The 15418-nt window shown below is 42.4% G+C and overlaps 1 protein-coding gene across 3 annotated transcripts in view; it reads left to right on the top strand.

The window, feature by feature from the left end:
- The window catches only part of LOC137518828 (microtubule cross-linking factor 1-like), a 145079-nt gene that overhangs the window by 76815 nt on the left and 52846 nt on the right, over window positions 1–15418 (top strand). For all 3 annotated transcript variants that reach the window (XM_068237188.1, XM_068237186.1, XM_068237187.1), the window contains 2 exons: window positions 14339–14575; window positions 15073–15273. In XM_068237188.1, the coding sequence (XP_068093289.1) occupies window positions 14339–14575; window positions 15073–15273 (438 nt within the window). The remainder of the gene's footprint in view (window positions 1–14338; window positions 14576–15072; window positions 15274–15418) is intronic.

Genomic DNA, 15418 nt, shown 5'->3' with positions numbered 1-15418 from the left:
GCAACTTCTTCAATTTCCAATGCACTTATGTTAATAAGTGTACTGGAGTTTGCTCTGTCACTGTTTTACCTAAATCATTAGAAATGGGAAGTTCACTGGTATCCTACTAATATAATAAATGGGAAAGTTTGGATGTTTGGATGTTTGTTACTCGATCACGCAAAAACGGGTGAACGGATTTGAATGAAATTTGGCACACACATAGTACATTACCTGGAATAAAGTATAGGATACTTTTTATTCTTATAACCAAAAAGAGACAAATAAAAATTTCACTGGAAAATGTAAACTGCAGCCATTCTTACACTGTTACACTGGAGGTGTGTTTAGCTTCTAAGGGTAGAATGGTTACTTTGCATATATTCAGCAGTGATGCCTGGGAGACATCTCAAGCTCACTCCAACCTGAATTATCGCAAATTCTTTCTGTTTTAAGAAAGCAAACTTTTGTTTTTCTTAACATCTTAGTAAGGTGGCTTTTAGTTAAACACTCCAATGAGTTCTGGGTAGAGTTGGGCCGAACGGTTCCAGGCGAACTTTGGGGGTTCGCGTTCGCCTGCATCAGGCGAACTTTTGCGGAAGTTCGATTCGCCCCATAATGCTGTATTGAGCAAAATTTTTAGCCTCCATTTCACTGTCAGCAGACATGTTGTTGTCAAACACACTGCTTTCAGTGTTAGAGAACCCGCCCACCCTCCCTTCAAGCTAGGTCCTTTATACCATTTGACTCAGTTGTCTGCCTACACTAATTATTATGGGACAGCTGGTACACACTCTGCTAGGGAGATTTTAATTCCTCCCACCTCCCTCCTCCTTCTACCCTTCTACCCTTCTACCCTTTCCCTCCTCCCTCCTACCGGAGGGAGGAGGGTCTCTTCTGCCAGGGAATTATACTATTTTAAAAACCAGTATACATCATACCATAGCTGGTACATCATACCATAGCTGGGAATACATACATGAGTATACATCATACCATAGCTGGGAATCGAACCCAGATCTCACTGTTGGTGGACACGTCACCCTAAGCACTGTACCACTACAGAAGTAAGTGAAGCTAGCCTAAAATTTAACATTTATGCTCAATGCAATAGAACCATTAGGTTGCTTAAAGGAGAACTGTAGTGAGAGGTATATGGAGGCTGCCATATTGATTTCCTTTTAAGCTATACCAGTTGCCTGGCAGCCCTGCTGATCTATTTGGCTGCAGTAGTGTGAATCACACCAGAAACAAGCATGCAGCTAATCTTGTCAGATCTTACAAAAATGTCAAACACCAGATCTGCTGCATGCTTGTTCAGGGTCTAGGGCTAAAAGTATTGGAGGCAGAGGATCTGCAGGATAGCCAGGTAACTGGTATTGCTTAAAAGGAAATCAATATGGTAGCCTCCATATACCTTTCACTACAGTTCTCCTTTAAAGGGAACCTTAACTGAGAGTGATATGGCTGTTTCCTGTAAACAATACCAGTTGCCTGGCAGTCCAGCTGATCTTTGTGACTGCAATAGTGGCTGAATCACACCCTGAAACAAGCATGCAGCTAATCCAGTCTGACTTCAGTCAGAGCACCTGATCTGCATGCTTGTTCAGGGGCTGTGGCTAAAAGTATTAGAGACACAGGATCAGCAGGCAATTCAGGCAACTGGTATTATTTTAAAAGGAAAAATTAGCTGCATGCTTGTTTCTGGTGTGATTCACACTACTGCAGCCAAATAGATCAGCAGGGCTGCCAGGCAACTGGTATAGCTTAAAAGGAAATCAATATGGCAGCCTCCATATACCTCTCACTACAGTTCTCCTTTAAGCAACCTAATGGTTCTATTGCATTGAGCATAAATGTTAAATTTTAGGCTAGCTTCACTTACTTCTGTAGTGGTACAGTGCTTAGGGTGACGTGCCCACCACACAGTGAGATCTGGGTTCGATTCCCAGCTATGGTATGATCTGGTGTTTGACATTTTTGTAAGATCTGACAAGATTAGCTGCATGCTTGTTTCTGGTGTGATTCACACTACTGCAGCCAAATAGATCAGCAGGGCTGCCAGGCAACTGGTATAGCTTAAAAGGAAATCAATATGGCAGCCTCCATATACCTCTCACTACAGTTCTCCTTTAAGCAACCTAATGGTTCTATTGCATTGAGCATAAATGTTAAATTTTAGGCTAGCTTCACTTACTTCTGTAGTGGTACAGTGCTTAGGGTGACGTGCCCACCACACAGTGAGATCTGGGTTTGATTCCCAGCTATGGTATGATCTGGTGTTTGACATTTTTGTAAGATCTGACAAGATTAGCTGCATGCTTGTTTCTGGTGTGATTCACACTACTGCAGCCAAATAGATCAGCAGGGCTGCCAGGCAACTGGTATAGCTTAAAAGGAAATCAATATGGCAGCCTCCATATACCTCTCACTACAGTTCTCCTTTAAGCAACCTAATGGTTCTATTGCATTGAGCATAAATCCGGTAGGAGGGAGGAGGGAGGAGGGAATAGGTAGAAGGGTAGAAGGGTGGTGGGAGGAGGGAGGTGGGAGGAATTAAAATCTCCCTAGCAGAGTGTGTAGCAGCTGTCCCATAACTAATTAGTGTAGGTAGGCAAATGGTATAAAGGACCTTGCTTGGAGGAGGGAGGGTGGACGGGTCCTCCAGCAGTGATGTGTATTTCACTCAATTAGGTGTGGCTCCAGGTATTAGAGCTTTTGAAACATGTTTTCCATCATTTTTCTAGTTGATAGAATTTTTTAAAACTTTGAAAGTTCGCCTCCCCATTGAAGTCTATGGCGGTTCGCGAACTTTTTCGCGAACCGAACCTTTCGCGGAGGTTCGCGAACAGGGTTCGCGAACCTAAAATCGGAGGTTCGGCCCAACTCTAGTTCTGGGTCACCATGAGCTTGCTGGTTAGTCTGTACCTCTCGGTGTTACAAGCCCTACTGCATAGAGCCAAATTAATCCATGCCATGCACTGATGAGGATCAAACAATCCAAAACAGTCTGTATGCATGTTGGATTATTATGGCTCTGTACAAATTAACAAGCTGACACATCATTGCATTCCAGCAGTTCTGGAGGTGTGTTTAGCTTTTAAGGGTAACAATGGTTAATTTGCATATATTCAACAGTGAAGCGCTGGGAGACATTTTAAGCTCACTCCAACCTGAATTATCGCAAATTCTTTCTGTTTAATGAAAGCAAACTTTTGTATTTCTTACACTGTTAATGGTAGGGTTCTCAAACTTTGCACAGTTGGTCAATTTTCAAGGGGATTATTTCTGCCATTCTTGCGCTATTAATGGCACAAGCTTCAAATCTGCCATTCTTGCACTGTTAATGGCACAAGCCTGGTATAGTTGATCATTGGGTGACTGGGGTTCAATTTCAGAAAGGGGTGGGGCCACAAATAGCCAATCAGATTTGTTTCATTCCAATGCAAATTATTGTTGCCAAACACCGCAAAGCTCACAAACTTGGTAATTGAGTAATTGATTAATTGTGTGTTAGGGTTAGGAAAGTGGGCACAGCCAACACCAGCCAATTACATAAGCGGGCAACGCAGGGTCATAAGTGGGCGGAGACAAATACAAATTTTACTGGGAAAATGTAAACAGCAGCCATTCTTACACTGTTAATGGTAGGGTTCTCAAACTTTGCACAGTTGGTTACTGGGTGACTGGGATTAATATTCAGAAAAGTGGGTGGAGCCTACAAAAACAATCAAAAATTACCTATTGATTTTTCAGGGGAATATTTCATTGCTGCCATTCTTGCACTGTTAATGGCACAAGCCTGAAACCTGGTACAGTTGATCATTGGATGACTGGGGTTTAAATTTATATAAGGGGGTGGAGCCCCAAACAACCAACCTGATTTGTTTCATTTTAATGCATGTTATTGATACCAAAGACCGCAAAGCTCACAAACTTGGTCATTGAGTAATTGTGTGTTAGGGTTAGGAAAAGTGGGCGCAGCCAACACCAGCCAAATACATAATCGGGCAATGCCGGGACATCAGTAGGTGGAGACAAATACAAATTTCACTGAGAAAATGTAAACTAAAGTAAATCTTACACTATTAATGGTAGGGTTCTCAAACTTTGCACAGTTGGTCACTGGGTGACTGAGATTAATATTCAGAAAAGTGGGTGGAGCCTACAAAAGCCAATCAAAATCCACCTATTAATCTTTAAGGGGAATATTTAATTGATGCCATTCTTACACTGCTAATGGCACAAGCCTCTTGCACTGTTAATCACCTGTACCTGGTACAGTTGGCCATTGGGTGATTGGGGTTCAAATTCAAAAAAGGGGTGGAGCCACAGCCAATCAGATTTATTTTATTTCAATGCAAATTATTGATGCCAAAGACCGCAAAGCTCACAAACTTGGTCATTAAGTAATTTTGTGTTAGGGTTAGAAAAAGTGGGCGGAGCCAACACCAGCCAAATACATACCTGGGCAATGCCAAGTCATCATTGGGCGGAGACAAACACAAATTTCACTGGGAAAATGTAAACTGCAGCCATTCTTACACTATAAATTGTAGGGTTCTAAAACTTTGCACAGTTGGTCACTGGGTGACTGGGATTAATATTCAGAAAAGTGGGTGGAGCCTACAAAAAACAATCACAATTCACCTATTGATTTTCAAGGCAAATATTTAATTGCCGCCATTTTTGCACTGTTAATGGCACAAGCCTCAAACCTGGTACAGTTGATCATTGGGTGACTGGGGTTAAATATTTAGAAAAGGGGTGGGGCCACAAGCAGCGAATCAGATGTGTTTCATTTCAATGAAAATGATTCATGCCAAAGACCACAAATCTCACAAACTTGGTCATTGACTATTGACAATTGTGTGTTCGGGTTAGAAAAAGTGGCCACAGCCAACAGCAGCCAAATACATACCAGGAAAACATTAGGACATCAGTGGGTGGAGAAAAATACAAATTTCACTGCTAGAATGTAAACTAAAATTTGGCACACACATAGTACATTACCTGAAATAAAGTATAGGATACTTTTTATTCCCATGATCAAAAAGGGGGCGGAGACAAATACAAATTTCACTGGAAAATGTAAACTGCAGCCATTCTTACACTGTTACACTGAAGGTGTGTTTAGCTTCTAAGTGCACAATGGTTGATTTGCACAATGGTTAATTTGTTTTTCTTAACATCTTAGTAAGGGGGCTTTTAGGACCATTGTAGTCCCTTACATACTCCAATGAGTTCTGGGTCACCATGAGCTTGCTGGTTAGTCTGTACCTCTAGGTGTTACAAGCCCTACTGCATAGAGCCAAATTAATCTATGCCATGCACTGATGAGGATCAAACAATCCTAAACAGTCTGTATGCATGTTGGATTATTATGGCTCTGTACAAATTAACAAATTGATACATCATTGCATTCCAGCAGTTCTGGAGGTGTGTTTAGCTTTTAAGGGTAACAATGGTTAATTTGCCTATATTCAACAGTGATGCACTGGGAGACATTTTAAGCTCACTCCAACCTGAATTATCGCAAATTCTTTCTGTTTTAAGAAAGCAAACTTTTGTTTTTCTTACTCTGTCAATGGCAGATTTCTTAAACTTTGCACAGTTGGTCACTGGGTGACTGGGATTAATATTCAGAAAAGTGGGTGGAGCCTACAGAAGCTAATCAAAATTCACCTATTGATTTTCAATGGAGTGGAGCCACAGCCAATTAGATTTATTTCATTTCAATGCAAATTATTGATGCCAAAGACCGCAAAGCTCACAAACTAGGTCATCATTGAGTAATTGTGTGTTAGGATTAGAAAAAGTGGGCAGAGGTAACACTAGCCAATTACATACCCGGGCAACGCTGGGCAACCAGCTAGTGAAAAATAAATGTCATAAATATGTAAATGTATGTCTGCTGTATACAGTGGTGTGAAAAACTATTTGCCCCCTTCCTGATTTGTTATTCTTTTGCATGTTTGTCACACTTAAATGTTTCTGCTCATCAAAAACCGTTAACTATTAGTCAAAGATAACCTAATTCAACACAAAATGCAGTTTTAAATGATGGTTTTTATTATTTAGTGAGAAAAAACCTCAAAACCTACATGGCCCTGTGTGAAAAAGAAATTGCCCCCTGAACCTAATAACTGGTTGGGCCACCCTTAGCAGCAATAACTGCAATCAAGCATTTGCGATAACTTGCAACGAGTCTTTTACAGCACTCTGGAGGAATTTTGGCCCACTCATCTTTTCAGAATTGTTGTAATTCAGCTTTATTTGAGGGTTTTCTAGCATGAATCGCCTTTTTAAGGTCATGCCACAACATCTCAATAGGATTCAGGTCAGGACTTTGACTAAGCCTCTCCAAAGTCTTCATTTTGTTTTTCTTCAGCCATTCAGAGGTGAATTTGCTGGTGTGTTTTGGGTCATTGTCCTGCTGCAGCACCCAAGATCGCTTCAGCTTGAGTTGACGAACAGATGACCGGACATTGTCCTTCAGGATTTTTTGGCAGACAGTAGAATTCATGGTTCCATCTATCACAGCATGCCTTCCAGGTCCTGAAGCAGCAAAACAACCCCAGACCATCACACTACCACCACCATATTTTACTGTTGGTATGATGTTCTTCTGCTGAAATGCTGTGTTACTTCTACGCCAGATGTAACGGGACACGCACCTTCCAAAAAGTTCAACTTTTGTCTCGTCGGTCCACAAGGTATTTTCCCAAAAGTCTTGGCAATCATTGAGATGTTTTTTTAGCAAAATTGAGACGAGCCTTAATGTTCTTTTTGCTTAAAAGTGGTTTGCGCCTTGGATATTTTCCATGCAGGCCGTTTTTGCCCAGTCTCTTTCTTATGGTGGAGTCGTGAACACTGACCTTAATTGAGGCAAGTGAGGCCTGCAGTTCTTTAGATGTTGTCCTGGGGTCTTTTGTGGCCTCTCGGATGAGTTTTCTCTGCGCTCTTGGGGTAATTTTGGTCGGCCGGCCACTCCTGGGAAAGTTCATCACTGTTCCATGTGTTTGCCATTTGTGGATAATGGCTCTCACTGTGGTTTGCTGGAGTCCCAAAGCTTTAGAAATGGCTTTATAACCTTTACCAGACTGATAGATTTCAATTACAGTACTTTTGTTCTCATTTGTTCCTGAATTTCTTTGGATCTTGGCATGATGTCTAGCTTTTGAGGTGCTTTTGGTCTACTTCTCTGTGTCAGATAGCTCCTATTTAAGTGATTTCTTGATTGAAACAGGTGTGGCAGTAATCAGGCCTGGGGGTGACTACAGAAATTGAACTCAGGTGTAATAAACCAGTTTTAAGTTATTTTTTAACAAGGGGGGGGGGGCAATCACTTTTTCACACAGGGCCATGTAGATTTGGAGGGGTTTTTCTCACTAAATAATAAAAACCATCATTTAAAACTGCATTTTGTGTTGAATTAGGTTATCTTTGACTAATAGTTAACGGTTTTTGATGAGCAGAAACATTTAAGTGTGACAAACATGCAAAAGAATAAGAAATCAGGAAGGGGGCAAATAGTTTTTCACACCACTGTGCGTATGTTTATATTTAAACTCATGTAAAAAGAAGATATACAGGTCAAGACAGCTGATTTGGGCGCAGCCCGGTGGGCAGGATTAGGCTGTTAAGTGAGTTACGGCTATAGCCGAACTCACTGACTTATTTGGTTAAAAGCTGTAGCCCAAATTGGGAAAACAAACGGGGTAATTTGGCCACTGGCAGTAACTGGAGAGTAAAATACGTGGCCAGGTATATAAGTAGGTAGTCAGTAGGGGAATAGTTTTGAAAATAGTAGCATAGGCCGTCTTTCAGCTTCACCCAGCGCCCAGATTTAGACATGTTGAAATTTAATGTAGGCATACAGGTCCATCAAAATGACGTAGGCCATAAAGTGTGTACTAAAAGGATGCAAAGTACCGTATAGTATGTTCCTAGGCCCAGATTAGGTATACACAGTTAGCAGGATTAGGCAACACCACCTCTAATCCTATTTCATGTCTATACACAGTGGCCCTAATCAATTATCTTTTCTCCCAGGAGTTAATTTTCATCTCATCTGAAAAAAACAAACTTTTCAGCACTTAGCATTTTGGATAAGTGCTAAAAAGTAGGTAAAAATGTAATATCAAACTTTTTTTGAGTAATTTCTAGCTTGGCGGGAGCTTTAAAGGGATATTATTGATAAGATTTGAACGTATCTATTTCAAGGTAACATATTTCTTCCTCTGAGCATCTTGTTCCTATGGCAGCATTGCTTATTGATAATGGGGAATATCTATCCACAGTTTAAGCAGGCATTGCACAGTGTCTACAGACATTGCCCTTCAGTGTGTATAGTATGTTAGCCTACAAATGGCAAGCCAGAAGTACGTTCTACAGGTGTCGATACCCTTACACATGGCACCAGATGTGGCTAAAAAAAATGATTCCTTTCAGATCCAATCTGATCAGAGAGGGAACAAACTCTTCTACACACTAGGCATTTTAATACATTTCAGCATGAAATCAATGCAGTGCAGTGCTATAGGCCGTCAATCTGGCAACACTCCCAACAGCTGCTGATTGATCGAAAACTTCTGTCCAGAGCAGTTGACCAATTTGATTTTTGCCCAAAATCTATCAATCCAGCATGTTGGGGCATCGATTTCTTGTAGATTTCATGTGCCAAGAATCATCGTAGAAAAATCGATAAGTGTATGGCCATCTTTACTGGCCTCCCGACTGCAGACTAAAATAGTGTATCTGTGGCCATGTTAGCCTTTCAGTGTAGACTGTAGGATAGGAGATGACTTGCAGAGGGATCTATACATGAAAAGACTTTTAGTAAGTGTTGTATTTAAGTACTGTAGTTATAGATGCAGAGAGTAGGTAATTCCCACACAAATGATAAGTTATCATCATTGTGCCCTGCAGTACTAAGCTATGTGGCAAGTCTGTATAAGTCATTAAATATGCATCAGCTGCTGCAGGGTAACTGTTGCCCCATTTTTGTGATTTTTTTTCTTTGTGTTTTAATTTCATTTTTTTTTCCTGTTCTAATTTTTAATTGGTGTTCGCATTAAAACATAATACATATTAGTATGCCAAATATCTCTAATATATGTTAATTTGTACTTGATGTCAGATGTAGGATTCTATCAGTATTAATGAGGCTACTTAACCAAGGCTACTTCATTAATGCATGGCCTTGTAGAAGGAGGCAGTCACTAAAGCCTGGTTCATATGTAATCTGCTGTCTCACATACAGAGTATGATCTCAACCTGCGTGAACAAATCAGTTTCAGAGATGCTTCAACTCAGCCCACCATGTGCAACAAAACTGAGCTCAGTGCTTCCGCATGTTGATGAACACAGTACTGCTGAGCACAGTGGCAGAGTTGAAAGTATTAGGAAACTGTGCATGTGTGATCATACAAACTGATGGCCCCGCCCCGGCCCCTGTACAGGGCAACATTTTTATTTTGTTTTTTTATTATGATGCCTGTGCACACGTGCACTTTGTAAAAATGTGGAGTTATTTTTTAAATTATTAATTCTAATTAAATAAAAACAAACACCCACCCCCTTCCCTATGCCTTATTAACCCCTTGATCCTTTCAGATAGCAATTGGCTAGGAAGACTGAGCCCACGAGCATGGGTCTTGGCATCCTGGCCAATTCCAAGCCGCATAGATTTTAAGATGAAAGCAGTCCCAAACTTCGTAATTACTAAGAAATACGCTGCTGTGAGTTCTTTGTGTGTTTAGAGATATCAGCCTATCTAGTAAGCTGTTATCAGCAAGTAAGAATCAGGGCTCTGAGCTGTGCCATGGCTCTGTGATAATAAGTAAACACTTATCCCTTTCTGTGCTCCCAGGTATGTGCAGTTAACATGTCAGGTTTTTTGTTAGGAGTTCTATATATTGTAATGAAGATTTTTTTCTCCCCGTATCACGTAGTGGCTTATCTTTAACAGAAAAGAAGTTCTGAGTTTAATTCTACTTTAAAGAGAATCTGTAAGATACAAAAAAAAAAACCTCTGGAGGATACTTTCCTTGGGAGGGGGAAACCTCTGGATCCTAACGAGGCTTCCTCCGTCCTCTGGTGTTCGGGCAATCCAGCGCTGGGACCCCTGAACAGCGGTGAGGTAAATATTTACCTAATGCGATCCTGTGCAGGTGCACTAGCGGCTCTTTGTTCGGGCTAAGGCTAAAATAGCCGAGCCCGATCGTATCCGCTGTTGCTGACGCGGGTCCTTTTCTCCTGCCCATTAGAGAGAATTGATCGGGCTCAGCTATTTCCGCCTTAGCCTGAATGAAGAGCCGCTAGTGCGCCTGTGCAGGATCGCAGTAGGTTAATATTGCCCGCACCTGTGCACACCTGTCAGGCTATGTCGAGGGACTTTCGGGGAGCTAGCGCTGCATTCCCCCAAGCTTCAGAGGATGGAGAAGTCTCATTGGGACTCTGAGGCCTCCCCCTCCAGAGGTAAGCATCCCCCAGAGGGTTGTTTTTTTCTTTCAAAGTCTCTTTAACCACTTGCCGACCGCGCACTCATAACGCGCGTCGGCAAAGTGGCAGCTGCAGGACCAGCGATGCAGATCTGCAGGCTAATTGATCAGGAAAGAGCCACGCGAGCGGCTGCTTCCTGTCAATTCACAGCGGGGGGGGGGCTCCGTGAATAGCCTGCGGGTCGCCGATCGCGGCTCGCAGGCTAAATGTAAACACAAGCGGAAATAATCCGCTTTGTTAACATTCGTACAACGCTGCTAACAGTAGCAGCTTTGTACTAGATCAGCGATCCCCGGCCAATCAGCGGCCAGGGATCGCTGTCACATGACAGGCAGGAGCCTGTTAGAGGCTGCACAGGACAGATCCGTTCCTGTGCAGCCTCCGATCTCCGGGGCAGGGAGGGAGAAGAGGGAGAGGGGGAATCCTGCCATGGAGGGGGCTTTGAGGTGCCCCCCCCCCCCCCCGCCAGCCACACGCAGGCAGGAGCGATCAGACCCCCCCAGCACATCATCCCCCTAGTGGGGAAAAAAGAGGGGCGATCTGGTCGCTCTGCCTGGTGTTTGATCTGTGCTGGGGGCTGTAGAGCCCACCCAGCACTGATTAGCGAAATCAGCGCTGGTCCTTAAGGGGGGGTAAAGGCTGGGTCATCAAGTGGTTAAGTTGGTACTTATTGCAAATACCTTTTCTTTTAAGAAGGCAAATTAAACTCAACTTTGGCAAAATAATCACCAGATTCCGCCCCTATTCCCTTAGCACAGCACCCATATGCCAATGTCCTTTTTCCAACATGAGGTGCCCAAATAGGTACAATGATGCAGTGAGGAACCACCTTAATAAGGAGGTGACCAAATAGCCCCCGGTACATGTTTTTTCAGGAGGCCCCTTAATGTAGTTATCATAAATGATTGAAATTGGGTATATTGTTGTATCTTGCTGGAAAACTTCAGGATTGTTCTCCAGGATCCACATCTTGATCTGAGGCAGACTGATTTTCCCCTAGCAGACATAGCCCAAACAAGGTCTGGATTCCTTATAAACATCTGATTATGATTCAGTCCAGCCATAAACCTGAGGGTTGGATAATGATTATATGATGTTTGTAGTTAGATTTACTTAGATTCTGCTATTGCTTTTCTTTATTTAATTTATTATTTAAAATAGTAGACTAAAACAAGTAATTTCACCCTGGCCAACAGCCACTATTTTCTAGGAATATTCTCAAGCTGCTGGCTTACGTGGGAGAATCTGGGCACTCCTAGTCCTGAGACAAGGGAAGCTGATGATAGAATCATAACAGGATACCAGTAGCATTGTATGATTATCAAGAGATGAAAGTTAGAAGGTGTAATTATCCAAGCTGATCATAACCAAGAGATGACAGCAATATAGACACATGGAAAGGGAAATTAAGGTTACAAGCAAATTTAGACAGACAACATTCTGGTGGCAATTACAATTCATTTTCCTAGCAGGCTACAGATTTGGTGCTGCGACTAACATGTAATACTAATACATGTCTTTAGCTACAAGTCAATGTCAGGCAATGAATTAAAGCTAGTAATATGTTATTAACATAACATAATGGTGACAGCTATGAAGACAATTTTACTTGTTTCATATTCAAAGTATGGCATTGGGGTTCAATTCCTCACTACCCGGGCTGCCTGGAATTGTAAATGTTAGTTAAAAAAGGTGTTAACTTACCTAATTACCTCCAGAAACTAGTAATTATGTGACTTACTAGAGTGACTTGCACTAGACAGGTGAATGGGGCCTAGTGGGTGTCAAGGAGCCCACCAGTGACTTTCTCTGACTCCTCTACATCCCAGCTTACCATTAGGACCATATGGGGCACCAAAGAAAGGCACCGCCATATACTCCTCATTATAAAATCTGTGATTTTCAGCAATGTAAGGAAATTTGGGGAGGATAGAGGAAGGGTTAAGGGTTAGGTATTGGTAGAAGGAGGATTAAGGGTTACGTACCAATAGTGGGAGGGTTAAAGCAGATCCGAGATGAAAAACTAACTATAACAAGTAACTTGTCTATATATCTTATCTAAAGTTTACACAGCAAATCTAGCTGCAAACAGCTTTAATAGAAAATAATTATTTCTTCCAGTGATACAATGACAGCAGCCATGTTGTTTGTAAACATTACACAGAGGCAGGCTTATCTGTATCTTGAGCACTCAGCCTGTGAAAAAAAACCTAATCCCCCTCCTCCCCTCTGCTTCTGAAATCAATGGCTAGTAACACCACCTCCTCCTGCCCAGACTGAGCTCCCATGAGCCTTTGCTACTGCCAAGGCTCTCTGAAAACCCGTGGGCGTGGTTTATTTAGTTTATAGGGAATTAGAGTATTAAAACAAAAACAAAAAAGTATTTGGCTTGAGGAATGCCCTACAAACCATAGGAAATGAACACAATTATGCAATGAGTAAAAGTTCACCTCGGATCCACTCGGATCCGAGAATAAAAATCTCGCCTCAGACCTCATAGTCAGCAGGAGCATGTGTGCCCCTGCTAAAATGCCGATATCCCACGGCTAAACAGGGGTCCCTTACCCCCCGAAATCCCCTCCGAGCAGTGCATCCCCTCTTCCGGATTAAGGCAGGGCTAACCGCCGCAGCCCTTCCTCACGCGCGTCTGTCAGCGCGTATCTCCGCCTCTCCCCTGCCCCTCTCAGTCTTCCTTCACTGAGAGGGGCGTGGGAGAGGCGGCGATGTGCCGCTGGTAGACGGCGCTGAGAGGCAGGGCTGCAGCTGTTAGCCCTGCCTGAAGAGCAGCAAAATCTATGACCAAGTTGGTCGTTGATTTTGCAGGGAGGGGGGTTGGGGGGTCAGGGACCCTCGTTTAGCCGCGGGATAGCGGCATTTTAGCAGGGGCACACATGCCCCTGCTGACTATGAGACAAGAAGCGAGATTTATTCTCGCTTCAGTGTCTCTTTAAGGGTTAGCTATCTTATCGCATTGTTTTCCGTCCCTTGAACTTTAAAGAGAATCTGTATTGTTAAAATCGCTCAAAAGTAAACATACCAGTGCGTTAGGGGACATCTCCTATTACCCTCTGTCACAATTTCGCCGCTCCTCGCCACATTAAAAGTGGTTAAAAACAGTTTTAAAAAGTTTGTTTGTAAACAAACAAAATGGCCACCAAAACAGGAAGTAGGTTGATGTACAGTATGTCCACACATAGAAAATACATCCATACACAAGCAGGCTGTATACAGCATTCCTTTTGAATCTCAAGAGATCATTTGTGTGTTTCTTTCCCCCATGCACTGAAGTTTCAGGCTGCTCTTTTCTTCCTGCAAACAGCTTTGCCCTTGTTTGTAATTCCTCAGTATGTGAAAGCCCAGCCAGCTCAGAGGACGATTTATCCAGCTTGTAAAAGATAAGAGAGAAGAGAAAAGCTGCTCTAATCCTAAATAACACACAGGCAGTGTGCAGAGAGGGGCCTGGAAAGGTGAGTTCATAGCAGAACCACAACACTGAAGAACTTGGCAGCCTTCCAGACACAGGCCGACAAGTCTGACAGGGGAAAGATACATTGATTTATTACAAAGACAATGATAGTATAAAGTGCTGCAGTTAGCCAGAACACATTAGAATAGCTTTTGGAACTTGTAGGATGATAAAAAACAGGATGTAATTTTTGTTACGGAGTCTCTTTAATGTCAGGTTGTAACATTCAAATGGTTAAAGGCAACAACCTCAGCTATAGATTTTTAGCCTATTTTCTCCTGTTGGAAATTGGATAAGTCATCAGCTGCTTTTATGTGACATTGTGGAGTCACATGGTAGATAATGGTCATACAGTAGTAACACAAGCTTGTGCTTAACATCCCACAGCTGGAGGAGGAACATTTGAAGAACATTCGGAGGAAAGATTTAGAGGTTCAGAGTCTTACTCTGCAGAATAAACTAGAGGAGAAAACATGGGGCCAAGAAAAGAACCTCTTACAGCACGAACTGAGGAACTTCAAACAAAGTGTTTTTGTTCTTTATGTTAAACTAAAATGGCTCCTGGCACACTGGCGGCAATGCAAACGGGTGGAGGAAGAAGAAGTTGGAGATGAATTGTTACAGGTAAACTGTTGTTTTTGTTTTTTTTTAATTTGTAGAAAGTTGATGGACGTTTGATAGTGTGAGCAATGTATTGCTTATTATCATTACTGAAAGGTTTGTAAATTGATTACATTTTAAAATACTTAATGGATGATTTTACAGCTGCAGGTTTCTTTCAACTTCATATTATGTTTATGACCGTGGCAGTTAAGTTTAGGTGATACTGAGCAGGAAAATGTGCTAGTAGCCTAGTGCAGGAAGAGCGGAGTCCACAACTGCTGCATAATTAATCCCAGTCTAATGAGAAGGATCTGCTGGTGGACAGATACAAGTGTGTAGTGCTCCAAATTATACTTAAAGGAGACACAGGGAGTTGCGAGATTGGTCCACGGAGCTTGCCACCTTCTAGTGGGCTGCAGAATTCCACTGCAGCTCACACATATACTGCCACCAGCAGGTAAAACTTGGTAATGTTGCTGACATATAACTATTCTGAAGTATTTCCAAACTCTTTGCAGATTGATCAGTTAAATGCCCTCCCGGAGATTGCTGGCCACCGTGACTTCAGAGAAAACGATCTTGACTTGGAGGAAGGGGAAGAAGATGAGGATGATGGAGTATTTGCCTTAACAGATTATTCCCAACATTCCGCCAGTGAGCATAGCAGAGAACTTAGCCCCCAGCTACAGACAGCTGAGCTGCTCCAGCATCAGAAGCAGGTATGTGGGATTCGGGGATTCCTGTTATTTCCAAGCACAAGCAAACCACACCTCTTTAATAGAGAGGCAACAAATATCAAAACTGCACTGCTTATATCAGTAATAAGAGTTCATGCTTCCAGCATTTGGCAAGGCCTGAGCACAC

This window comes from Hyperolius riggenbachi, chromosome 5 (assembly GCF_040937935.1).
Source record: "Hyperolius riggenbachi isolate aHypRig1 chromosome 5, aHypRig1.pri, whole genome shotgun sequence".
Taxonomy (NCBI): domain Eukaryota; kingdom Metazoa; phylum Chordata; class Amphibia; order Anura; family Hyperoliidae; genus Hyperolius; species Hyperolius riggenbachi.
The sequence above is the reverse complement of the archived record's forward strand: the minus strand, read 5'-3'. Positions and strand labels throughout refer to the sequence as shown.